Genomic DNA, 26,706 nt, shown 5'->3' with positions numbered 1-26,706 from the left:
CAGCAGACTTCTCAGCACAAACAATAAAGTCAAGAAGAGCATAGAGTGAAGTATTCCAGATCCTAAAGCAAAATGATTTCCAACCTAGACTGACATATCCTGCAAAACCATCATTCCAAATTGACGTGAAATACGATACTTCCATGACAAAGAACAGCTGAAGAACTTCATGAACACCAAACCAACCCTGCAAAAAATATTGAAAGACAGTTTAGATACACAAAGGAAAAAAACCACTAAGCAAAGCAGATAATTAAACAGAACAGAAAGATAAAGATGCAACAGCAGAGAGATAACATGTCAACAATAAACCAGCATTTAACAGTAATAACCATTAATGTAAATGGTCTCAATGCACCAATAAAAAGAAACAGACTAGCAGAATGGATCAAGAAACAAAATCCAACCATATGCTGTTTACAGGAAACCCATCTAACCCAGAAGGATACTCACAGACTGAAAGTCAAAGAATGGAAAACAATACTTCATGCAGCACGAATCCAAAAAAAAGCAGAGTAGCCGTTCTGTTTGCAGACAACGTGAACTTTAAACCAACAATGACCATAAAGGACAAAGAAGGTCACTACGTACTCGTTAGGGGAAAACTCCAAGAGGAAGAGATAACTATCTTAAATATATATGCACCAAACTCCAGGGCACCCAGTTATATAAAGCAACTATTAACAGAAATGAAAACTCAAATTATCAGTAACACAATTGTAACAGGAGACCGTAATACGCCATTGACACCAAGGGACAGATCAACCAGACAGAAAATCAGCAAAGAAATAACAGAACTGAATCACACCTGAGAACAAATGGATTTGATAGACATATACAGAATATTCCACCCAACAACATCATAATACACACTCTTCTCAGCAGTACATGGATCATTCTCTAAAATGCACCATATATTAGCTCACAGAACATATTTAAACAAATGCAAAAGCGTTGAAATCATCCCTTGCATGTTATCGGATCATAGCACTGTGAAATTAGAAATTAATGATAAAAGATACTGCAAAAATCCCCCAAAGACATGGAAACTGAGTAACACACTCTTGAGTAATCAGTGGGTCACAGAAGAAATTAAAGAAGAAATTAAACAATACCTAAAAGAAAATGAAAATGCAGATACAACTTACCGGAATTTGTGGGATGCAATGAAAGCCGCCCTCAGAGGAAAATTTATTGCACTGAGTTCCCACATCAGGAAATCAGAATGAATACAAATAAATAACTTGATGCTACACCTCAAACAGCTAGAAAAAGAAGAGCAAGTCAAGCCCAAAGCCAAAAGAAGAGAGGAAATTATAAAAATCAGAGCATAAATCAATGCAATAGAGACTAAGAAAACAATCCAAAGAATCAATGAATCAAAGAGTTGGTTCTTTGAAAGAATAAATAAAATTGAGAAGCCCTTAGCCAACCTTATTTAAAAAAGGGAAGAAAAAGCTCAAATTCATGCAATAAGAAATGAAAAAGGTGAAATCACTACAGACCCAATAGAAATACAGAAGATCATCAACACCTATTTCAAAAACCTCTACTCTCAAAGGTTTCATAACACAAGAAATAGACAGATTCTTAGAAACATATGAAGTACCAAAGCTAGATCAAGAGGATGTAAAACTGTTGAATAACCCAATGTCTATTAATGAAATTGAAAATGTAATTAAGTCCTTACCTACAAAGAAGAGCCCAGGCCCAGATGGATTCACTGCAGAATTCTACAAGAAATAGAAAGAAGAACTAATGCCGACACTCCTCAAACTGTTCAATGAAATTGAAAGGGAAGCAATCCTTCCTAAGTCATTCCTGGAAGCAAATATTACTCTAGTACCAAAACCTGAGAAAGACCCAACTAAAAAAGAGAACTATAGACCGATCTCCCTAATGAACACAGATGCAAAAATCCTCAATAAAATATTGGCAAATAGGATGCAGCAAATCATCAAGAAGATTATACATCATGACCAAGTGGGATTCATCCCAGGCATGCAGGGATGGTTCAACATACGTAAATCAATAAATGTAATCCACCATATCAATAAAGCCAAAAGTAAGAATCACATGATCATTTCTATAGATGCAGAAAAAGCCTTTGATAAGGTCCAACATTCATTCACGATAAGAACTTTACAGAAAATTGGAATAGATGGTCTTTACCTTAATATAATAAAGGCCATTTATGACAAACCAACAGCCAGCATCATACTAAATGGCCAAAAATTGAAAGCCTTTACTTTAAATTCAGGCACAAGACAAGGACGTCCTTTATCACCACTCCTATTTAGTATAGTACTGGAAGTACTAGCCAGAGCAATTAGGCAAGAGAGAGAAATAAAAGGGGTAAAGATAGGAAAAGAAGAAGTTAAATTATCATTGTTTGTAGATGACATTCTACTCTACATAGAAGACCCCCTAAACTCCTTTGAAAGACTCTGAGATACAATAAATAAATTCAGTAATGTAGCTGGATACAAAATCAGTACTCAGAAATCAATAGCATTCCTATACACGAATAACAAAATCACAGAGAGGGAAATAAGAGAAACCACACTCTTCACATTAGCAAGCAAAAAAATGAAATATTTAGGAATTACTCTTATGAAAGAAGTGAAAGACCTATACAAGGAAAATTATAATACACTGAAAAGAGAAATTAAAGATGATCTCAGAAAATGGAAAGACATCCCTTGCTCATGGATAGGAAGAACAAACATTGTGAAAATGGCCATTCTCCCAAAACTGTTATACAGATTCAATGCAACCCCAATAAAAATACCATCAACATACCTTATAGATCTAGAGAAATCACTCCTAAAATTCATCTGGAACCAGAAGAGACCTACAATAGCAAAGGCAATTCTAAGCAGCAAAGGCAAGGCAGGAGGCATCACAATCCCTGACTTGAAGTTATACTACAAAGCAACAGTAGTAAAATCAACATGGTATTGGAATCAAAACAGAGCCGAAGATCAATGGAATAGATTAGAAGATACAACCACAAGTACAAACACATTCAACCACCTTATCTTTGATAAAGGAGCCAAGCAGGTTCACTGGAAGAACGACAGTCTCTTTAATAAATGGTGCTGGAAAAACTGGCTCTTCATTTGCTGAAAACTAAAGCTAAACCCATGTCTATCACAATGTACTAAATTAAAATCTAAATGGGTTAAAGATCTGAATATTAAAACAGAAACACTAAATCTATTGGAAGACAAATTGGGTAGAAACCTTGGAGACATAGGAGTAGGTAGAGAATTCATGAACAGGACTCAAACCGCACAGGAAATACTTCCCAGAATCAATAACTGGGACCACTTCTTATTAAAAAGTTTCTGCATGTCAAAAGAAATATCCAGCATAGTGAAAAGAAAACCCACAAACTAGGAAAAGATTTTAGTGAACTCTCTCTCAGACAAGGGACTCTTGTCTAAAACATATAAAGAATTAAAAAAAAACTCAGACCCCCAAAATTCAAAGATCCAATCCAAAAATGGGCATCTGAGATGAATACGCACTTCTCAGATGAAGAAATACAAATGGAAAATAAATATATGAAAAAATGTTCATCATCATTGGTCATGAGAGAAATGCAAATTAAAACCACACTGACATACCATCTCACTCCTGAAAGAATGGCCAGGATCAAGAAAACCAACAACAACAAATGCTGGAGAGGCTGTGGGGAAAAAGGAACTCTCCTACACTGTTGGTGGGAGTGTAGACTGGTACAACCTTTGTGGAGGTCAGTCTGGAGATTTCTCAAAAAGCTGGGATTGGAAGTCCCATTTATCCCAGCTATTTCACTTCTAGGCATATTCCCAGAAGAACTGAAAGCATCATACCACAGTGACATATGTGCACCTATGTTTATAGCAGCACAATTTGTAATCGCCAGATCTTGGAAACAACCCAAGTGTCCATCAACTGAGGAATGGATAAAAAAGTTGTGGTATTTCTATACAATGGAGTATTACTCAGCTATAAAGAAGGATCACATTGAGATATTTATCAATAAATGGATGCAGCTTGAGACCATACTCATAAGTGAAATAAATCAATCTCGCATGTGTGAATACCGAATAGTTTCCCTAACGTAAGTAATGATTCAAATATATAAAAATATGTGATAATCATGATTCCCCATTATGTGGCCTTGAAGCCTTATAAAGTTTTCACTTATTAATTGGAAAGGCTTTATTCTGGGCTTCTTGATATGGAAATATTTGAAGTTATAGTATATGAAGTTTTATTCAAATATTTCAAGGAAAAAGACAGACACTATGGTAACTACTATTAAGGTCGGGTTATTTGGTGGTGAAGCACTAGGTTGCTGAAACAGTCATGCTTTGACCTCTATTGTAATATTGTTATGTCCTCTTTTATCTCAATCTCTCCCTTATTCATTAAAAAAATTATTTAGTTATTTTTTGTTTTTTTTTAATTAAGGGGAAAATTTTAAAAATTAGCAGGATATATAATAGTAACTTTTTTTGATTTCCTATTAACTTGTTTTGAAGTCCTGTAATACCCACTATCTTGTTTTGACTGATTAGACTCTGTTCCATTCTGTATGATAGTATCAAGTTTGAGGGTATAGGCAACTACTTTGAAGGCAATAAGATTCACTAAGATGCCCATTCTGGTTTGACTACTGTCTCCTTTGGAAGTCCTGTAATGTTTACAATGCTTAAGTTTTATTGGTCTTGTTCCCTACAGTTTTGTTCAACTTTATAATACCTAATGAGATAGACAATTCTTTTTAAGGAAACAAGAGACATAGTAACCATTGTTGATAACCTTGTAGTCTGTTTTTACGTCATGTGGTATGTCTATTCTTGGTTTTGACTGACAGCTTTGTTTTGCCATATTTGACTTTATTCTCCCAAAAAAAAAAAGTAATAAGAACCAAGGAGTAATAAAACCCAAAATGTGTAAATTTTGTTGTAAAAAAGAGAGGGAAAAAAAGTGCTCTAAAGGATACAATAGCAAGTGTGTTTAGGGGTGTTAAATAGCTGACCATATTAATGTGTTTGGTTGGATCATTGAACACAACTGTTTGCGGTCTCACTGTTTGAATGTCCACTTTGTATGCTTTGATACTGTGACTTGAGCAACTAACTCTAAGATGATAATATGTAATCTATTAACTGGTGATATCTGGTTTTTTTTTTTTTGTAGTTCTATATTACTTGTACCCTTACACCGCTCTGTTTTGTTTTGTTTTCTCTCTTTTTCCTTTTAAATAAAATTTTTAAAAAAGATTTATACTGAATTATTACTTTCTAGAAACCTGGGCTACTGTACTAAGCAGAAGCCTTCTGAACTACCTGCTTGTATTTTTGCATACTTAGCAGTCCATTTTCTCCTATCAAGATGCTACTGTCGCCATCTGTCTTTCTGCTTCCTTACCCACTAATAAATCTCACTTTATATATATATATTAAAAAAAAAAAAGGCTATTCCAAACCTGAGTTAATACTGCCAAGACAAACTACTGACTTTCTAGGTCATTACAAGCCACCAAGTTACCACAGTGTATTTCTGGGAGTGCAAGTAGTATTCAGCTGAGAGTTATACACAGCTATACACAGTTTCTCTTTTGAATTTTCAGATTATATTCTAGTTGTAAATATAACTAAATATCCACAGAAACATCACAGACCAGGCCACGGTCTCAAATGCTCTCACAGAGACCCAGTTACTTGTTCCATTAACTCAGCCAAAAGCCCCCAGGGCAAGATGAGTTGATGGGACAGGGAATACAGTCTCTTGAGAAGGTGGAGATCTTTAAAAGTTAAGAATGGAAAAGGAGGGGCTGGGGATTTAGCTCAAGGGCATTAAGCACCTGCCTTGCAAGCAGGCGGTCAGGAGTTCATCCCCAGTGGGGGGGAGGGGGTGACAAAAAAAAAAAGAATGGAAAAGGAGAGATAAAGGTTGTATTTAGAGTGCAGAAACCCCACAAACACTGTGTCAGCCAGGTGAGCATGGTCAACACCAACAGTAAATCAAACTGAAAATGTGCACCATTGCTATGGTGTGATGAGAGTCACACTTTACCTCCTTACCTCTAAATGACACATAAACCCAATCTGACCCTGTCAAGAATATCAGAAAAATTCCAACTGGGGAGCAGTCCACAAAGTACTCTTTAAAACTGCCAAAGCCAGGCCAAGCTCAGTAGTGCAATAGCTGCTGGCGGATGCAAAGTCCTGAATTCGATTCCAGATACTCACCCTCCCCACCCAAAAAAAACTGTTAGGTAAAAACTAAGGAGTTATGAATAAATTGTGTACTTTTGTTAAAAATAAGGCACCAAACTTTTCTCACAGCACCCGTGTGCTCACCATACCATCTCCTCAACTTTTTCTGTAAACCTACATCTATCCTAAAACAAACAAAAATTTAAAGCACAGGAAGTACAGAAGACGTGGAAGGCAGCGGCTGCCCAAGGCTCTGCACCTGGACTCTGCAGGCGGGTCTGAGAACCTGACCCACCATTTGTAATACTGCTTCTATAACTTTATTTTCCTGAATTTCAAACACTAACAAATTAATTCTCAGAATTCAACATCATTGTAAATGATGCTGCTGTTTTACCGAGCAAATAGGATAGTGTATTTAACTCCTAGAACACTTTAAGTGCCATTTGTCACCAAGGAATTTTAAAATTTGAACATTTTAAATAGAAATAAAACCCATATTATCTTTGGTTGGGAAATGTTTTTTGTGTTAACATTCAGTAAGCCAGTTTAACTCATTGGTCAAAAAGGAAAGTTGAATTATTTACTGTCTTTTTTTCCTGTGTTCATTTCTGTCATTAAATGTTTTTCATTTAATATTTTAATGCCAATTTTCTTTATCAATCCATAATGTGTACATATTACATGTTCTCAATTATATCTTCTTCCATTGTGAGTTCATTTTCACAGCCATTTCTTCTAACAAGTCAGTTTTCACTAAGGTCTTATTATGCTACACTTTTAAATTAGAATTTAATTTTACAATTCTCTCTCTCTCTCTCTCTCTCTCTCTCTCTCTCTCTCCCTCCCTCCCTCCCTCTCCCTCCCTCATCATCCTTCCCTCCCCCCCTAGGAATTGAACCCAAGTCTTTACACTGATCTACAACCCCAGCACTTTTTTATGAATTCTGAGACAATCTTGCTAATTCTCTTATTTGCTCAGGCAAAGCTCAAGCTGATCCCCCAATCTCAGCTTCTCAGAGTGCTGGCCTCACAGGATTGTGCTACCACACCTAGTTCACAATACTGTCTTTAATTACTGTCCATTTTTTATTGTTGAAGTAAAAATTGTATTTTTGATGACTTAGTCAAAAATCATTAAAAATATGTAGTGCATTAGCTGAAAATGTCATATAATATATGTGTAAAGGCTTATCCAAGTTACAGAACCTCTCTGTACCTATTTTTCTGCCTGTGAAAATAGAAATAAGATATATCTCACAAAATTGTGATATGAATTAAGTAGTAACAGTAATATATACTCAGCACACATAACAGCCTCGGGAAATTTCCTGCATGTGCACCGATAAACACATTCATGCACACACACCCTAACTACTGCCATCTCTATAGACAACGGGCCAAATATTTGCTTAGGTAATCTTTGCCATCATTTTTATATGTCTTATATTGAGCCATCATTTTCATATTTTTGCTGTCTTATATTGTGGTGGTTTTCATACCAAAGTACCACACCCAAAGTACACCCAGAGACTTTCCACTTGGTACAAACCCACAGAAATTTTTAAGAGAATCAATTTCTAGATCCTTAGCTTCCATACGGACTCTTTCCTAAAACTGACCTGAGACCTGATTGTCACGGTTCTCCTTTCTAGCTCTTTTTTCACAATCTTTGAAAGAAAAGCTTTTTACAAAAGACCTAATAAATGTAAAACCTCTAGAGTGCCAAGATAGGATAATTCAGTCCTTCTTTTCATTCAGGTTCCACAAATATCCCCATTTTTCATTACGAAATAAATTTCTAATATAAACTTACTTTTAAATTTAGTAATGGTTTACCAAATTTACTTTTAAAATATATTTGTATTGTTTTCATCAGCTATGTTCTCATAATTGGCAACAGTAACATAAGCCAGAAGAGAATAATTAATATTTAGAGCCTTATTGTGAGAGGAAATTAAGAAAAAATATTTCATATACACACACACACACACACACACACACACACACACACACACGCGCTCACATACTGCATAAAAGTGTAACAGGAGCGTGGGCGCGGTGGCTCACGCCTGTAATCCCAGCATTCCAGAGGCTGAGGTGGGAGGATTGTTGGGACCAGTCTGGGCTACAAAGTGAGCTTCAAGGCCAGCCTGAACTGCACAGTGTGACTCTGTCTCAAAAAAAAAAGTATAACAGGAGGAGCAGAGGAAGCTCTCAAGAACAACACGGAATAACATTCCTTGGGGGAGGTGAAATGAAAATAAAATTCTAAGATGAAAAGGAATGATGTCAAATTTCTCCATGTTAAGAGCTTTATTTTAAAATGAAGCTGGACATTATGTGGACATTATGTCAGTTCATTCTGTAACACTGAACAAATTTCACAAGGTGATTTATCAGTGTCAGTATTTACAATAAGCCAGACATTACATCTTTTGCACCTATCTAAATCTATAAAGCAAAATTTAAATTATTATTTTTAGAGCCACGGATCGGAGAAGAGTATAACCTCAAGGTGAAACCTGGAGTACCATTTAGGTGTTCTTCCTAAAATTAAAATGAAGCCCCAGTAGTTTCAGTGGTGGCAAATAACAGGACCCGAACACCAAGGTCGCTCTCCCTCCACCCACCCCAACCTCCCCTCCCCCGGGGCGCGCCCCCCGCCCCGCCCCGCCCTCCCCCAACCAGCAGGCCCTCCCACCTGCCCTCCCGCGCAGGCGCGCTACGCCTTCTTCGCTCCCGAAAGCGCTGCGTCATGGCCAAGCGGAAGTGCCGGCCCCACCCCACCCGGGAAGGGCGTCCTCACAATGGGAGGCGCTCCCCCCGCCCCCCGTTCTCTTCCTTCCTCCCCTGCACCTTCTCGGTCTCCAGCCTTAGGAGGACCCTACCCTGCACTCTCCCGAACACCTCGTAGTCCACCGACTTGAGCTGGGCGGCGGCAGACATGGCGGCGGCGAGCGCTCTGCGGAGGAGCCGGGGCGCGGCGGCGGCCGACGGCGGCAGGAGGCACATGGCACCGCGGGGCGCACGCCGCGCCCGGGTCACGCGTCGCAAGGCGGCAAATGAGACTGGCGGGGAGCGAGGGCAGCCGGGGACGCGGGGCCGACGCGCTGGCTCCGGGCAGCGGGCGCTGGGCGCTCCCGGGTCTCAGCGGGGCCCCGCGGCTGCCGCCCCGGGAACCGAGTCCCGCCCTGCCGCTGCCTGCGGGCCCAGCGCGCAGCCTTGTCAAAAAAAGTGGATTGACGCGGCGCCCTTGTGTATGTGGTGTACGAGGTGATGTTTTAATACCGCTCTATCTTGTGGAGAAATCAAGCTAATTAACGTACTCATCATCACACGTACCCCCACTTCCCCCAGAGTTAGCGATTTTCACGTATGGGCTTTTTTGGGGAGCAAGCTCTCACGCTTTGTAGTGCAGGCTTGCCTTGAACTCGGTAGCCCAGGCTGATCTCTTATCCTCCAGATGACACGCCACCACTTGTGGCTAAGCAGCTATCGTTTTTTAAAACTAGGATCACAACGCTTTACAATACATCCTAAGTATTTATGCTGACAAATTTTGTACCCTTTTATCAGTAATATCTTCTCACTTTCAACCCTTCACCTCCCATCCAACATTTGCTTTGGAAATGAAAAGCGTAGGTCAGTTATCAGGTAACTGCTCAGTCTTCTGGAGGTTTTGATACAAGATGAGGGCAACCTTTTAAACTGAGAAGAGCTTTGGACCTGTATGCTACTCTTAAGTAGATTGTGATATTTTCTGGGACGAGATATTTTTAAAATCTGAATTCTTATGCCAGTGGAAACAAGGAAAAAAAATTCTAATCATCTTGAGTCTGGTGTTAAGTCCTACTGTTTTGTAGTCTTGATTATTGTTCAGAAACATCTTAATTGCCTAGACAGATAAGGCAATTTACTTAGAGAATTTTACTTCCTGAGAAGTTTAGACTTAAATTGTAACAACCTATCACTCCAAAGGGTCTGGATACAGCATTTAATAATCTTCTGCCTCCTGGAATTCCAAATCCTTTTATGTGCAAGAATTTGCATTTCTCTGTTTGTTGGCCTCAATACTTCTACATTTTCCTTTGCAGGCCACTTAATTTAAAATTAATTTACTGCAACCTGATTCACTATTAGGTGCCATTTCTGTCAGCAAACATCAAAAATCATCCAAAGCTTGGTTAGAATGTGAATTCATATTTTTAAAGTAAAATAGATTCTAGGGATGCTAGTCTGGATAGTTTACCTTAATGAAGCACTTGGTTTATTGTGTAAGCATCGTAATGGCCCTTCACTCATCTCCCAGGTCGTTTTATGCAGCCTAATGGAATCAACATTTTAAGTCATTCTCAAATATCTTGAGAGCCTTTCTGTTGCAGTCAAAATCAAATCTAAGGTCTCAGCCTCTCCTAACCCGTTATTACTTGAATCTTATAGGTAACCTATAGTTGCAATACTCAGTTATTTTCAGTTTGCATACAGAATTAAAAAAAAAATAACAGCTTTGCTTTAGATCCACTTTGTCTGGAATACTCCTGCTACTCCCGTATCCTGCTCAGTTGCCTTTGCATACTTAGAGATTTCGCCCTAGTTATTTGTTTCCCCCACGAGTACTGTTCCTTCCAAATCACTGATGGAGATCAATGTTTTCCTTTTCTTAAGCCTTATCTTTTTTCCATGTTTACCCAAGAGTACTCCTGCCAATTGTTATGTAGCTTTATTGCACTTTAGAAGTGCCATAGCAACAATTGACATTTGCTTAGCTAAAAAAATTTACTGTGTCTGCCAACAGCAGAATATTCTTTTTAATTTTATTTGAGGAGAAAAAAAAGCAGAGAAAGGGTACAAGTTATACAGATTTACAGAAAAAAATAAACAGTAGGAAATCACTAGTTAATGGATTACATATTGTCATCTTAGAAATAATTGTTCAAGTTACAAAATTAAAGCTTGTAAAATGGACATTCCAACAGTGAGACTGCAAACAGTTCTGTTCAATGATCCAACAAAACTCAGTGATATCATTATCTATCTTATACACTTAAATATACATGCAGTTATATCATTTAGAGCACTTTCTTTTCCTCTCTTTTGTACAATGACAATTAACACATTTTGGGTTTTGTTGCTCCCACAGTTCTTATTACTTTTTTGGAAGGGAGTAGAACCCCTGTGACATAACAACAGAGTCAATCAAATCAAAAGGGTGGACATAATAGATAATGTAAAAGCATAATACAAGGTGATCAACAATGGTTACCATAATGCCTCCCGCTATCTCTAATAGAATTGCCTATATCATCAGTTATAATAAAATTGAACAAAACAGTAAAGAACAAAACCGACAAAACCAAAACATTGGAGACATTATAGGTCTTCAAAAGTAGATAATAGTCAACGAGAATGGGCGTCATAATGAATCTATCTTCACAGCTGTTGCCTAAACTTTCGAACCTGGTACTATCAAGCAAAATAGAATAGGGGGACATCAGTCAAAAACAAGATGGTGAGAGTAATACAGGGCTTTAAATCAAGATAATGGAAAGTCAAAGTGGGTTACTATAATATATCCTGCTATTTTTTATTTATTTTTCCCTTAATTAAAAGGATAAAAAAGTAAATAATGAAGTGGAGATTGAGATAAAAGAGGGCATGACAGCAAAACAGCGCAGATCAAAACATAACCATTTAAGCAGAATAGTGTTTCACCACAAGATAATCCTGACATAAAAGTAGTTACCATATTGTCTCTTTCCTTAAAATCTTTGAGTATAACTTCATATACTGTAGTATCAAATATATCAAAACAATGTAAAACCATTTAAGAGAATGACAGCATTACAGGGTATTTAAAATCAACTAACAGAAAATTAACAATGGTTTCTGTATAATCTCCTTGTCTTTAAAAGTTTTTGTTTATACTATCATACATAATAAAATCCAATAAGATACAACCTGTTTAGACCATTGGAGACAGAAGGACAAAAGCTAGATGAGACTTCAAAACAAGATGATACTAAATCAGTATTACCTATTAAGACGTCATTTTCTCCAAAATAGCTGTTCCTATCATCCAATCTTCTCTGCCTCATTTCTCCAACAGCAGAATATTAGCAAAGGGAAAATTTTATGTACCATTTTAGCACGGATAGCCAGTAACTTGTGTTTCTAAGACTTTAGAAATTTTAAACAAATGCTCTAATATTGAAACAAATTTTAAATAATATCTAGAGAAATTTTTCAACATACAAGGGAGAAAATTGTCCATAATCCTAATACTATTACCATTTTTGTATTTCTTCTCTTTCTTCTTCTCCATCCTTTTCTCTCTATATACTATTTATTTATTTATTTATTTTTAATGGCTATTTCCATGTCCTGCATTTCTTCAAAAAGTTTGCCTTTCATGGCCATTTTGACTTAGGGGGTAAGCCAGAAGTCACACAGTTACCAGATTTGGTGAATGAGGTTGACAGAGACACGTTTTACTTTCCTAGGCTGCCATTCTGTTGGGTGGCACTCAGCAGTGGCATTCGCCGTGTTTTTGGTAAGGGCTTGGAAAGACGCATGAGACTTCCAGATCTGCTTCAGAAAGTGGCAAGGATAATGGATGTGTGTTCAAAGTGAAGGAGAACCTTTGGAGAGGGACTAATGACAATGTTTCTTTAATAAATTAAAAAAACTGGGGGCTGGGGATTTAGCTCAGTGGCATAAGCGCCTGCCTTGCAAGCAGGCAGTCGCGAGTTCGATCCCTGGTACCGGTAAAAAAAAAATAAATTAAAAAAACTATATATTACACCATGAATTCGACCTTTGTTCTTTTCTACTTTGTAATCGTTCCAGTGAATATTTTAATAATTTCATGACATTAAGTGCACATAGCTGTAAACTTGCCTGCTAGTCCTTGTTTTTACACTTCCAGGCTGCTGCTTATTTTCCACTACCATTCAAAGTGAATGAAACATTCATGCATGTGTGTACTTCCTCCCCATATTTTTTAAAACTAGAAGCTAGAATACTTCAAACATACTCCTATGTAAGCATTTATTTTTTTGGTTTCTTGAGAGGGTCTTGCTTCTATCCCAGACTGCTTCCAATTTGCCACCCTCATGCCTCAGCCCCCTGAGTAGCTGGAATTACAGGCTTGGGCCACCATACTCAACTGGACCTATGCTCTTCATGTAAATGCCAAGTTGTTTTTCCAAAGGCTGTACCAACTTAAATATACTACTACCAACACTGTGTGTATATGATTATATGATTTGGGATTTTTTTTGTTCTTTGAGACAGAGTCTTTCTAAAATCTTGCTGGCCTTGAACTCACTATGTATCTCAGGCTGGCCTCGAACTCTATATCCTCCTTCCTCAGCCTCTCAAGGGCTGAGATTCCCACACTTGGCTGAGTTTTTTACTTTTCATGTGAACAAATAAATGTATGTAGGCTCTTTGCATACGCTGTATGATTACATTTTATGGCCTGACCACTCAGTAATTCTGCAATCTAAACAGAGAGCTCAAAACAAAAAGCCTTTGCTCTTTTATCCACTTTATCTGGAATACTCCTGCTACTCCAAATCTTCCCACATCCTGCTAGGTTGCTTTTGCAAGTGCTTACCACATTTCATCTGTTATTTATAGCAATAGGCTTTAAATAGCTAAGTTCTGTATTACTGTGGTTGACATTAAACCCTAGTGAAATTATTCTCTTCCTTGAACCCTTTAAAGCTACTTATGATGTTGGAACATGTTTATGATAATCATGGAAAAGAAAAATTCTGCCTATAATATGGTGTAAAAATATGATATAATATGGTGAAAAATATAATATGGGTGTAAAAGATGACCAGGCACTAAAATCTGGGAAATAAAGATGAACAGAAACTATAGTTTCTTTTTTTATTTTTATTTTTTTATTTTGAAGGTAGTAAAATACCACAGAACAAGACAGAACAAATCCAAGTGAGACAGTATAGTGACACTGGTACAGAACTTCACAGCAGGTTACCAGAATAACAGTAATAGGTACCACAGTATATCTCGTTATCGTCACAATGGTTGTTCTTTCAATCACATATATCAAAATAAAATGAAATACAGAACATTATAGAACTTATCAAAACAGAATATTGAATAGAGCAATACCATTAATCAGAATAAAGCAAAACATTAGTAAAAATATTTGCCTTCAAAGAGATGGTAGAAGGAAATCCCCCTTATGTGCTATATTGCATATGGTCAACCTCCCAAGAGATGCTCAGATCTCTGGTTCCCATTTGCTAAGAGCGGGCAGGGGAAGTGGGATGTTTGACTCTAGGCCGTGCACCAGTAGGCTCACTGTTGCTTACCAGCTGGTTGCTTGGTTTCCCAGTGTCCTAAGTTCCAACATGGTGCAGATCTCAGGAGAGACTGGTGGTTCTCCCCCTGGGGTGGCCGCAGCCTGTCACACCACAGCCACTTACCAGGGAGGGGAGCTGTTCGCTTGGTTTCCCAGCGTCCTAAGTTCCAACATGGCGTGGAAAAACTATAGTTTCTTTGTCCAAATGACATTTGAACTGAGGAGGTATCACCTGTAAATCTAATTTATCGCCACAAAGGGTCAGTTAAGAGTGATTCCTCACAAACTTTATATTAAGATACAACTGATTTCAGGGACAACCAAAATTACTTCATCAACATTTCTTCCCCTAAATTAAAAAAAAAATGTATTTGTCTTTGCAGCACTGGAAATTGAACCTGCGGTATTTGTACTGCCCAGACTGTGCTCACACTTGTGATCCTCCTGCCTCAGCTTCCCAGGGATTACAGATATGTACCACCATAAGCAAGTAAGTAGCTAGCTTTCCAGAAGTTTCATTTTATTACAGTGGATCAGAAAACTGCTTACGCATTTTATCAGGAGAGCATATTTCCTACCCAGAGGAGATTCTGTCCCAGGTTTGAATCAATTTGGCTTTATCATAATCCAATTTAATTTTAAACATTCCTCCCCACTCACAGCACAGTAGTATTTAGGCTCAGGGAGGGAAGAAGGTGCTGATTCCTCCTTTCTCCTTCATTTCCCTCTACCTAACTGAGACGCGAAAGAAATAGATACTATTCGGATTGTCTGGGATTTACAAATACTGGTAGGTTAATTCTTTTGCATTTTCGTTGTTGTTGCTGTTTTTGCGGAGGGAGGCACAGAAGGGCTTCTTCACTCCGCCGAACTGCTGACTGCTGGTCCCCTTGATAGACGATGCCTGTGTTCTGCACTGATCCGTCCCAGTTTCTGTATGAAATGCGACCATCCAGCTTCTTCCTGCTGAGAGAGACTAGTCCTCAGCAAGAAGGCCATCTGAGTAGGGCCTGCTACACACTGTGACCTCCCTGTCTTATCTAATTGTGGAGCCTCCTGGCTCTACCTTGCCACTGGTGGAAGCCACAGCCTGCTCTGAATCCCGCTGCCTTTGGGCTCTACGTGGCAGGCAACAGTCAGGCCTCTCCACCCACAGCCTTTCCTTTCTGTGTTCCTCAGTTAGGGCTCAGCTATCACTGCTTCCCCGCTGCAGGAATACGTACCACGCCCTGGGTCTATCTCTGAGGTCTGGTGGCTGGAGGGGAAAGCCACACCTAGCAGCCACCCCTCCAAAGCGAACCTGTGGTGTAGGCAGAGGGACTGTGAGCTACGAAGCTGAGAGCCGGTCTGAGACGCCAGACGCATGTGGCGCCAGCGCTCGAAATACTGTTCAGCTTAGGATCTAGACTGAACAGACAAAAATCCTTATTCAAGCCAGCAGAAATCAATAAACACGTCTTGTTTGAATCTTGATCTAAATATATTAACAGAATAACTTTTGAAACCCTTGGAGTTTCAAGAAAATTGGAATGCAAGGTGACTTATTAAATATTACAAAATTATTATTAACACTGTTACATGTAATAATAGCATTGTGGGCAAATTTTTAAAGGGCTTTTTCTATTAGAGATCTACACTGAAATACATAAGCGACTGGGACGTACCTGGGACTTGCTTCAAAATCCTCAGGAATAAGGGATGGAACAGTTTAGATAGAATGAAATTTGCAAATTAGCAACAATTATATAAGCTGAGTTGTGACTATTTGGGTATTCATTTATTATTTTCTAACTCTGTGTGTTGGAATTTTTACATAAAGTTTTAAAATGAAACTAAAAATAATTTATTCTCAGTCTGTAAAATGCCTATTGAACATCAAAGTTGGAAAAGCTATCAAAAACAAAAAGAACCTGAGAAGTATTTAAGACACAGTGATTAAATATAAGATAATGTCTTGAATGGAATCCTGGAATAGAAAAAGAATGTAAGGGGCCGGCGATTTAGCTCAGCGGCAGTTGTGAGTTCGATCCCCAGTAACAAAAAAAAAAAAAAAAAAAAAAAAAAAAAAAAAGGGAGAGAGAATGTAAGGTAAAAACTGAAGTAGTTCAGCGGGGTACTCTCAGTAGCAGAGCATTTGCCTAGTACGCATGAGGCCCTGGGTTCAGTCCCCACCACTACCAAAAGAAACCAACAAAAGTGACTTAATGGGTTAGATTTGGTTCTTGTATCTCTCCTGTCACATGGAGACACAGTACCCAGGCATGGTGGTGTATGGTGGCAATCCCTGCACTCTGGGAGGCTGAAGCAGAATGATCACAAATTAGCCTAGCCCTAGAAATTTAGCCATTTGGTGACTAAAAGGGTAGCTGAATATGGTGGCATTTGCCTGTAATCCCAGCAATTGGGAGGCTGAGGCAGGAGGATTGTTGTGAGTTCAAGACCAGCCTGGGCTACAAAGTGAGCCAAAGGCCAGCTTGAACATATAGTGAGATCCTGACTCAAAACAAACAAAAAACAATTTAAAAAAGTTATCAATATTGTTCATTAATTATGTAAAAGTTCATTTTAACATCCTATTATATACTTTTTATAACACACAAACATATACATATTTTTTTTGAGACATGGTCTTGCTACATACTTCAGGCTAGCCTTGAACTCACTATGTAGCCCAAGTTGGCCTCCAACATAGGACAATCCTCCTGCCTCAGCCTCCCAATTGCTGGGATTACAGGTATGTGCCACCATTCCTGGCATAACAATATTTTAAAATAATTTCTCACTGTATTGCATGAGCAGAATTACTACTTCAATATATGGGCACATAATTTAAATTTTTAGTCTACTTCTATGTCATGCTCAGGCAAAGACAGGATAAAAATAGCTGACTTTGAGAGCACTGAAACAGATCTTAACTGATATAAAGAAGTACAAACAAATAATCAAATATATTTGCATTAATGAAGAAAATATGTCACATAAACAGTTCATTTCCAGAAGAAAAATAATATAAAGTACATAACATTATATCTAGATGTGAAAAAGCAGGACAAAAATATGATTAGGTTTAGCAATGAGTGCTTTGGAATACATGAAGTATGCTTTTTTTTTTTTTTTTTTTTTTGTCTTTTTTGAGACGGGGTCTTGCTATGCAGTTCAGCTTGGCCTTGAGCTCACTTTGTAGCCAAGGTTGGTCTCGAACTCGCAACAATCCTTCCACCTCAGCCTCCCGAGTGCTGGGATTACAGGCATGAGCCATCACACCCGGCTGAAATATGCTTCTTGTATTCCATAAGGAACGGGTAAAGTTGAAACTAATCACGGACGCCACAGCTTGAATATAAGGGCTGTGATAAATGCAAAGCTAGGCTCTGAGGTGTAGCATAGAGACACCGGAGGGTAAACAGAGCAGACACCAACTCAGGCAAAAAAGAGGCAGCACAAGCTCTTCTCCCCCTGCGGCCCCCAGCCAGGGTCTTCAGCTCCTCTCAGGGTTGCTTTTCCTATGGAAGCAAGAGGTTTGTCTGGAGGAAGCGTTCCTATGACTCCTGCTAAGTACATATATGCACACACACACGCACACACACCACACACACACACACACACACACACACACACACACACACACACAGAACACAGGCATAGGTGCTTACCCTAGGTCTGCATTACTGTGACATCTTTAAAATGACTCATCTGTTTTGTAATGTCCTTAGTGGAACAGGGGACTGGCGCACGCATCCATTCCAATCTCTTTATAGCTTGTCTTCAGTTTCGTAGGACTGGAATGATAAAGCTACAATCCCTAGGCATTCTTGCAATAAGGTCTCATATGTGTTAATCTCAGCAATAAAATAAACACGTGAGACACAGAAGGAGGCGTGAGTGAGGCTGAAGCCTCCTGTGGGGTTCTGTGACTGGCGTAGTGGTGAAGGACTTCAGTTTTTCTGTCGTTTCTGGAGGCACCAAAAGGCAGGGCATAGGACCCTCATTTTATTAGTTAGCATCAGCAAGCATGGGCAGGTCTGAAGGGGCAGCTTTCCAGATGTGCCAGTCTCAGATGATGGCAATAGCTTCCAGTTCAGCAGATTTCAGAAAAATCAATAGCTCCCTTGAGGGACTAGTTCTGAAGTGCTGATCTTTACCACCAAAGTGGCCCTGAGTCCTGGCTGCACATTCTCATCAGCTGACCAGTAATATGAACACATATAACCACAGTTTAGATGTGACATGTCTGCAGTGGCTTCCAGAACAGATAGTATCAAAACACAATTCAGATACTTGTGACGTGAAGCTAAGGCTGAGAGCAAGTGACCCAGAGCCTCTTTGGTAACCCTCCCAGGAACTCCATAAGCCACTTAATACCTACTGTTCAATCTAGTTTAAAGTGCATAAATGATTATTTTTCTAAATAAACCTTGACCAATTCAATAACGGAGAACAAAATCTTGACAATAGAAATAGATAAAAAATTAAGCAAAAAGAAAGTTCGAATATGCCACCCCATTTGTCAATAATGAAACATTAATATTCTCAGTACTAGGGAAAAGGTACAGTGCCATGTAGAGCACTTGCCTGGCAAGGACCTGGGGCCAACCCCCAGAACTACACATATACCAACTAACTAATTAAATAAACACTAAGAATAGCTAGGGAACTGAACATAGAGCCTTTGAAAAATAAGCTGCACCTGAAAGATTATAGGATAAAAGATTGAGTAACCTATATTCTGTAATTAGTTATATTCTATTCATTTTTTTCATATGTATTTGATTTGAAGCTATACCACTTTTTAAATTAACAAAATAATAGCATTAAAGAACCTTTCCGGTGCTGATTAGTTAAGTGAAGCACCATTTCTGATCTGTTGCTGCCACCTACCACCTACCCAAGGAAAGACATGTGTATAGAATTAACCTGTCAGGAACATTAGTTATGGTTTATATCTAGATGCACCCCCAAAGGATCTTTGGGTTCCTTCATGGCTCAGTGCTGTCTAATATTATAGCCTGAAAGTGTACGTCACTAATTACTTTGTGTGCACCCTGGCCTTTCAAATGGAAGGCTGGGAGATAACAGCTCTATTTCCGAAGGGTTCATAACTTCACAGAAGCAGCAGGGTGTTGCCAGAATGAAGCCAACTCCTCTCCAGAGTTGCCACTTTCTCTCCTAAATCCTGACAGCCTGAGACAGTATACAGTTTAGGAGGAAGACAAAACATACTTAGAAAACATACTAAGAAAAAATTAGTCTCTTTAAAAGACCATGTGTTAGGGACCAGGGGCTTAGCTCTGCTGCGTACGTGCCTGCTTGGCAAACACGAGGTTGTGAGTTTAATCCCCAACATTTAAAAAAAAAAAAAAGACCGTATGTTGTAGAGATATCTCACTATATAACCAACATGAATTTTATTGTTTTTCACTCACTGCAAGGAGTACACAAAGCCAGCCCAAGAGCGAGGCTGTGAAGGCTACACTACTGGAATTGCTGTCGGGTGATGGCTACCCAAACCTTTTGGAGTTCACGTTTCATCACAACAGGTTTTATGGATTTTATGTGAGGATGGAAAACCTTCCCCACCCCCAGGACTGGAGATTGAACTTGATGCTTTCACACTCAGCTACATCCGCATCCTATTTTTTGTTTTGTTTTGAACCAGGATCTCATTAAATCATTAAATTGCCTGGGCTGGGCCCAAATTTGAAATCCTCTTGCCTCAACCTTACAAAGTGCTGGGGTTCGGCAAAACTCTCTCAAAAGTAATGGAGAAACAAGATATTTCCAAGACAAGGAGGAACTGTGGGAGTTCATGGCCACAAACCCAACCCTACAAAAAATACTGAAGGACATTCCAGAGAGAGGAAAAAATACCAGGATTCCAGTAACAGTGGTAGAGAGGCCTCAGTGAACGGGGCAGACAGTGGAATGAAGGAATAAAGTGGACAAATAATAACAGAAGAATAGAATAGCAGAAATGAGGCAGAGACGACCAGCTATAATCTTTAATATACACTAACAAAAAGAAACACAGGCAGAGTAGATTAGGAGGCAGGATCCATCAAGAGGCTCTAAGTAGGAAATACACTCAACCTGAAAGAGGGTTAATAAACTGAAACTCAAAGATGAGAAAACAATGCTCTGTGTGACAGGAAACCAGAGAGAAATAGGGACAACTCGTCCAGCAACCACACATAGGTTGGAAAGTTATGACACTTTTGGGCAGTGTAGAACTACACAGCTGGAAGAAAGGAAAAACCTTGTGGCTTTAGTAAGTAAAGGAGATCAAGATCAAGCTCAGGGGTAAAAAGGTTCAGCAACACTCAGATAACAGCTTGGCCCCCTAGTCTAAAAACTAAAGGAGCTAGTGGGACCCATAATATTCAAAGCATCCTGAGAAGGGTGAAGAGTTGCCTCAAAAAAGGAAGGCAGAAGACATTGTTAGAAGTGTATCAGGATTTAAAAGCCACAGTAGTCCCATTGCTCTGTTCAGTTTGATTATATTTTGTTCTGATAGGTCTACTCATATGAGATTTGAGAGCACAGACAGCTAACCCAAAAATAGCAGGTTATACCACAGTAACTTAATTTCCTATTAATTTAAACTGAAACCCTGTATTACTTACACTGTCTTACTATGACTGATCTTATTTGAAGCTGGTTTATTGGACTGCTACTTTGCCTTGACTGATTTTATTCAAATTTGGTATGCTTGTTAGTATCAAGTCTAAGAGTAGAGGCAATACTCTGAAGATGACAAGATGTAAAAGATACCCATTCCAGTTTTGGTTATTAACTGCTTTCAAGTCCTACAATGTTTTCAAAGTTGAGTTTTTATAATAAAAAATAGCTATGTAATGCTATGCTTAACTATATCATGCCTGAGGATGTGGACAATTCTATTGAAAATAACAAGAGAAAGCATAGTAACTACTGTAGATCACCTAATATTGTGGTTTTATATGTGTTTTTCATTTAATTGTTATCTAGGAATTTGTTTTGTTGTCTTGTTTTGATCTGTTTTTCCCTAAAATACAGAAGGGATAGGTATACATGTAGAGATTCACACATAGGAAGAATTTCTAAACTATTTATGGGAACAGATTATATAATACACGATGTAATGAACAGATACTCTGAAGAAGAGACACCAAGAAACCCAATGCTAATTCTGTAGTACTATGATATAAAATCTAGCAATACTATTATTCACTGTTCAGAGTGATATTGATCTAGTCTATTATGTTCAATTTCAGCATACATAAAGATAAAGACAGCTACTATGAAGAGAATGAGAGACATTATGATAGCCATTATTGACTTTCCCAAAATCAGGTGAAGACCTAAAAAGCCTTCATCATCCTGTAATGACTTGATTACTTCTATAATGCTCAGTATATATTCCATGTGTGTGAAGATGGGGACAACTATTTGGAAGAAAACTAAGGACAGTAAGATAGACAGTGAAGATCTGCAGTAGACTTGCTTTGAAATCTGTATTTCTTTAAATTGTTTGCTTATGAACTGTTCTGTTCCGTATTGTCATGTTGAATCTTGCCTTCTTTAAGATAAAAAACAAGTGTGTAGGACTGATAACCATATTACTAAGCTTTTGTTGGATCACTTAGCAGAACTGTTAGCCATGTCATTATTTGAAGGTCACTTTGTATGCTTTAATTTTGTAACTTGAACAATTATTTCTAAGATAACAGTATGTAACTTATCAACTAGTGATTTATTATTGTTTATTTTTCTGAAATTCTGTATTATTTGTACCCCTTTTTTCTGTTTTTTTAAAAATATCTCTAAATAAAAATTTTTTTTAAAAAGTGCTGGGGTTACAGGAGTGCACCACCATGCCTGTCCAGAAAACCTTTTACAATATGGAAAGATTTCATCTAGGGTTGTTCACCTACCACTATCTTTTGTTAAATCCTATCTTTAAAAGTTGATAATGAACGGATAATGAAAGAGTTTTGCCCTAGAATAAGCTACAGGACTGGCAGTAGAAGGCAGGATCAGGGATGTTTGCCTGGAAGTCACTTCCTCCTTCCCCTACTACAACTTCCTTTTTCCTTTCCCAGTGCACATGATAAAGGTTCCAGTCAGCTCCTCGTGCATCATCAATGCACACCTCGGCACAACCTGGTCAGGGGTTATAAGTATATCCTACACCCCACGTTCTGGTCAGAGGAACCCAGGTCACCTATGGTCATGGACTCCTGTCTGTGTCCTTGGAATAAAGGGTATTTTACTTGATATTTTTCTCTTTTACCATGCCAAAAACACTTAACAGTGTCATAACTCAGGTGGCAGAGTGCGTTAGCTCCTGGAAACCACTCCCAGTTCGAGGTATCCTGCCTATGAACCACCTATTTTTTCCTCCAGGCTGTTTACTTGCCACCGCTAATCCACATGCAACAGCTACCTTCCTCACTCATGCCAGGTGAGCTGCTGCCCTGGATTTTCTGTTTCCATTCCTAAAATTCACAAGCTGGCATCAGAGAACCTATCCTTGGACAGAGATAGCAGTTTTCACGCTCCTTAGGCCTTACAGCCTGGGGCAAAACTTATTTTTGTTCCCTGGGACCCCACCCCTCACTTTTCAGTGAGGCGGAGGAGAATGAGGAGAGCGTGTGTTGGGACTTTCCCTGTCACACTTTCAAAGTGATGATCACCTCTTTTGATAGATGTGACCCAGGACAGCTTCCACGTTCCTTGGGGGGAGCTAAAGCTCTTACATGCCAAGGTGAAGTTTTGCTCTCAGCTCACTTATAATTCAGTCATGGAGACTACTTCCTGACCCCAGAAAACAGACCTCTGGGGTGCCTGGTTCATAATCTTGGTGCTCTTGGCCTCAAGAAGGCTATGAAAACCAAAAACCTGATCTTTTATTTATGCTTTTGTCACAATGGTGGCAAGTTGGCAGAAACCCTTCATTGTTAGACCTTTTTTACTTTAAGGACATGTTCTTCTTTTACTCCGTCTTATATGATGGCCCAAATACTTCTGGCTCGCTCTGCTCCACCAGACCCCTTAGATGATGCATCTCTCCCCTTTCCCTGCATCACCATTTTCTCCACCGGCCCACATACAGTCTCATGCATTCTAGCATTCCAGCACGCCGTGTGGCTCTCAGTAGCTATCATTCTGCAGCTTGCATAGAGGACAGTCAAAACATAAATTAGGTTCTTTTTCTGCTATTCTTATTTCAAGAGATCTCTATTAATTAATCTACAAAAAGGTTCACACTAGTCTATTTATTATAGCTCAAATTGGCCAAATATATTAGAGTGTATTCTGAATTTGTAACATTTTGTCAGTCTATATATCTGTTGTCTGTTTATACTGTACAGATCATCTGTCCATGTTTGTCCATTTGCGTGCTCTTTAAGCAGCTGTTCTTTTTTATTTGAGCTCAACAATCTTTTTGCTTCCTATTTTACATTTTCAGATCATTTAATCAAGGTTTATTTGGGTTATAGATTGAAAAAATGCTTCCACCTAGGTTGCCAGCTGGTCAAAATGATGCTAGAATTGGTTAGACAAAATCCCTTGGGGTGAGGAGACATTCAACAGGACTTCAATTGATGAATAAGAAAGTGGCCACCTGGTAATTTTAACCAGCCCTTCTTCATTAATCAGAGGCCCCAACAATCTCCATAGCATTATGGGAGACACCCCAACTAAAGTTCATATGACTAAGACAATTCATTGTTGCTGATCTGATGGTATATTCATGCCTTCAAATATAAAATTTGGATTGTTTATGATGATAAATATTTTCTTTCAGATCCAGGCATCTGCCTTTTTCTTGTGCTCCAGCCAAGAGATTCAAATCAAATCAACATGATATCATCAGTCAAATGATAATTTTTAAACAAAAATTTATGTAATGTCCATCAACAAAAGGACCTAAGAGCTAGTGAGTTATAATTGTTATAACCTAAAAACAGTTTCTAAAATTCACTGGCAGCCCTACTGTTCATGTGATTATACATGTTTTATACTTTGATTATGCATGCTTTGATTAAAGTTTACTCTTGCTGAAAATGTGCCAAACCCCAAAGCAACATAATGAATATACCAAATTCTTTTTAGATTCCTTTTACTGGGATCCACCAGACCTTTTCTAGAAAAAAGGTTATATGACACATATTGGAGCCATAATTAACTACACTCAACTGCCCTTAAATGGCACCACAGCTGATCTCTTTCCTAAATAAAAAGGTAAAATTAATAAAACAGGCCATTCACCAAAAATCAGATGACACTTGACCTTCTAACAGCATAGGAGGTACTTTTATAATTTTAAAACCTAAATGTGTGTATGACAAATGAATGACCTGTCAGTTTCTAAAATTCCCTGAACCTTATCCTTACCCTCCTTATGGGAAGCCATTACTAAAGTTATACTCATAAATACCCTGTTGATTCTATTATTTGACTCTTGCATACTTAATTGATTCTTTGCCTTTGTCTCCTTTAGACTTAAAGCCATACATCCACCCAAGGTGACTGTGGAAGAGACAGATACCTTCCACTATGGGCCAGATCCCAAGACAAAAGGCTAAACTTGGCCCTGAAACCCCACAGAGAGACCTTCTTACTATGGCTTTTCATGTTTTCAACAACAGAGATGAAAATCAAAAGAAAAAATAACAATCTGATCTTTTAGCAGTGACATTTGGGGCTCCCAAGACAGGAAAACCAAAACAAGGCAGAACTACCCAAGCCCCTCCCAGACCATGCTTCAAGTGCAACAAAGAAGGACACGGAGCAAGAGAGTGCCCCAAGCCCAGTGTCCCTCTGGGGCCTTGCCCCTATTGCTATCTCAAGGGCCATTGGAAGAGCAACTGTCCTAGCTGCCAGAGAGCAGGTAAGCCATCCTCTAACTCTTTGCTCTCACAGGAGATCTCATTACCACCAGATTCATCACTGTCTACTTGGACTTGCTGCTGAAGACTGATGGGGCTCAGCCCCCCATTAAGGTATACTTCTCAGAGCCCCAAGACCCACTGGAGGTCTCAGGTAAGACATTCTCTGTACTTGTGGACACCTGTAAGGTGTTCTTCCTGAGTTTTCAGGCTGTTATATTAGGTCCTCAGTCTCCATCATGGGTATTGTTGGCCAACCTATGCGGCCTTTGCAGACAGGGCCTATTCCATGCAGGTTCCAGACTCTCTTCTTTACCCATAGCTTCCTAGCGAATCCAACATATCCCACACCCCTTTTAGGTAGGGAGCTTCTTCAAAAGCTTAACTTCTCCTTTACCTTCTCCCTCCCCACACCTCTTGTCCTATAGCCACCCTCACAGTGCACTGCAAAGTCATCCCCTCCCCTCCCTTCTTCTCTCGTCAATCCCATAGTTTGGGATACCTCCAATCCCACCTGCGATACCCATGCCATGCCTATTTTAGTTTACCTCAGGGATCCTTCAATATTTCCTTGTGTTCCCCAATATCCCATAGCTCCCAAACATTTATAAGGACTTAAACCTATAATCAAGTGCCTTTTATACAATGATTTTCTTAAACCTTCCCATTCACCCTATAAAGTACCAGTTCTCCTGATACTCAAGCCTGATGGGCCTTATTGTCTAGTGCAGGACCTTAGGGTAATCAATAATGCTGTCACCCCAATCCACCCATTGGTTCCAAACCCTTATACCATGCTCTTTCATATCCCTCCCTCCACCACCCACTTTACAATCATAGATCTTAAAAATGCCTTTTTTTATTCCTTTGTGTTTATGTAGACTGACACACACACACACTCTGAGGTCTCAATAACTTACACCTGTCATCTCTATAGTAGGACCTCTCCTCAGGGACGCGTACCACCCCCTTCCTTTCCTATTCATCAGTTTTGCTGACACACCCCTAGTCAGGACTGGTGGGTAGATTTTACACACATGCCCTACCACAAAACTCTCAAATATATTCTCACCTTTGTTTGTGCTTTTTCAAGATGGATAAAAGCCTTTCCCACAAACAGGGAGACTGCTGATGTAGTTACTAAAGTTCTGTTACAGGGAATCATCCTGAGGACTACAACCAAGGTGGAGTAACCCCTACCTGGCCTTCTTGGCAACCCCAAAAGCAATCAAAGTTGCTGGACTGCCATCCTGGTTTTACATTACTCAAGCTAAGC

At 39.0% G+C, this 26,706-nt stretch overlaps 1 protein-coding gene and 1 long non-coding RNA gene across 9 annotated transcripts in view; both read right to left on the bottom strand.

Moving 5' to 3' along the window:
* Positions 1-9,464, bottom strand: part of Acyp2 (acylphosphatase 2) — a 198,371-nt gene extending 188,907 nt beyond the window's left edge. For 2 of the 8 annotated variants that reach the window (XM_063229372.1, XM_063229371.1), the window contains exon 1: positions 9,110-9,423. In XM_063229372.1, coding sequence (XP_063085442.1) covers positions 9,110-9,233 — 124 coding nt within the window. In that variant the 5' untranslated portion in view covers positions 9,234-9,423. Of the gene's footprint in view, positions 1-9,109 lie in introns of all 8 variants that reach the window. The other 6 variants (XM_063229370.1, XM_063229373.1, XM_063229375.1 and 3 more) reach the window with 6 other exon arrangements.
* A 4,647-nt stretch (positions 9,465-14,111) lies between these two features.
* Positions 14,112-26,706, bottom strand: part of LOC134471259 (uncharacterized) — a 60,548-nt gene continuing 47,953 nt past the window's right edge. The window contains exon 2 of the long non-coding RNA XR_010040544.1: positions 14,112-15,525. This is a non-coding gene — a long non-coding RNA (uncharacterized LOC134471259). The remainder of the gene's footprint in view (positions 15,526-26,706) is intronic.

The sequence above is a fragment of the Cavia porcellus genome, unplaced genomic scaffold (assembly GCF_034190915.1).
Source record: "Cavia porcellus strain 051 isolate PalLab524CR breed Dunkin Hartley unplaced genomic scaffold, mCavPor4.1 scaffold_18, whole genome shotgun sequence".
In the NCBI taxonomy this organism is placed as follows: Eukaryota; Metazoa; Chordata; class Mammalia; order Rodentia; family Caviidae; genus Cavia; species Cavia porcellus.
This window is presented reverse-complemented; position numbering and strand designations above follow the sequence as displayed.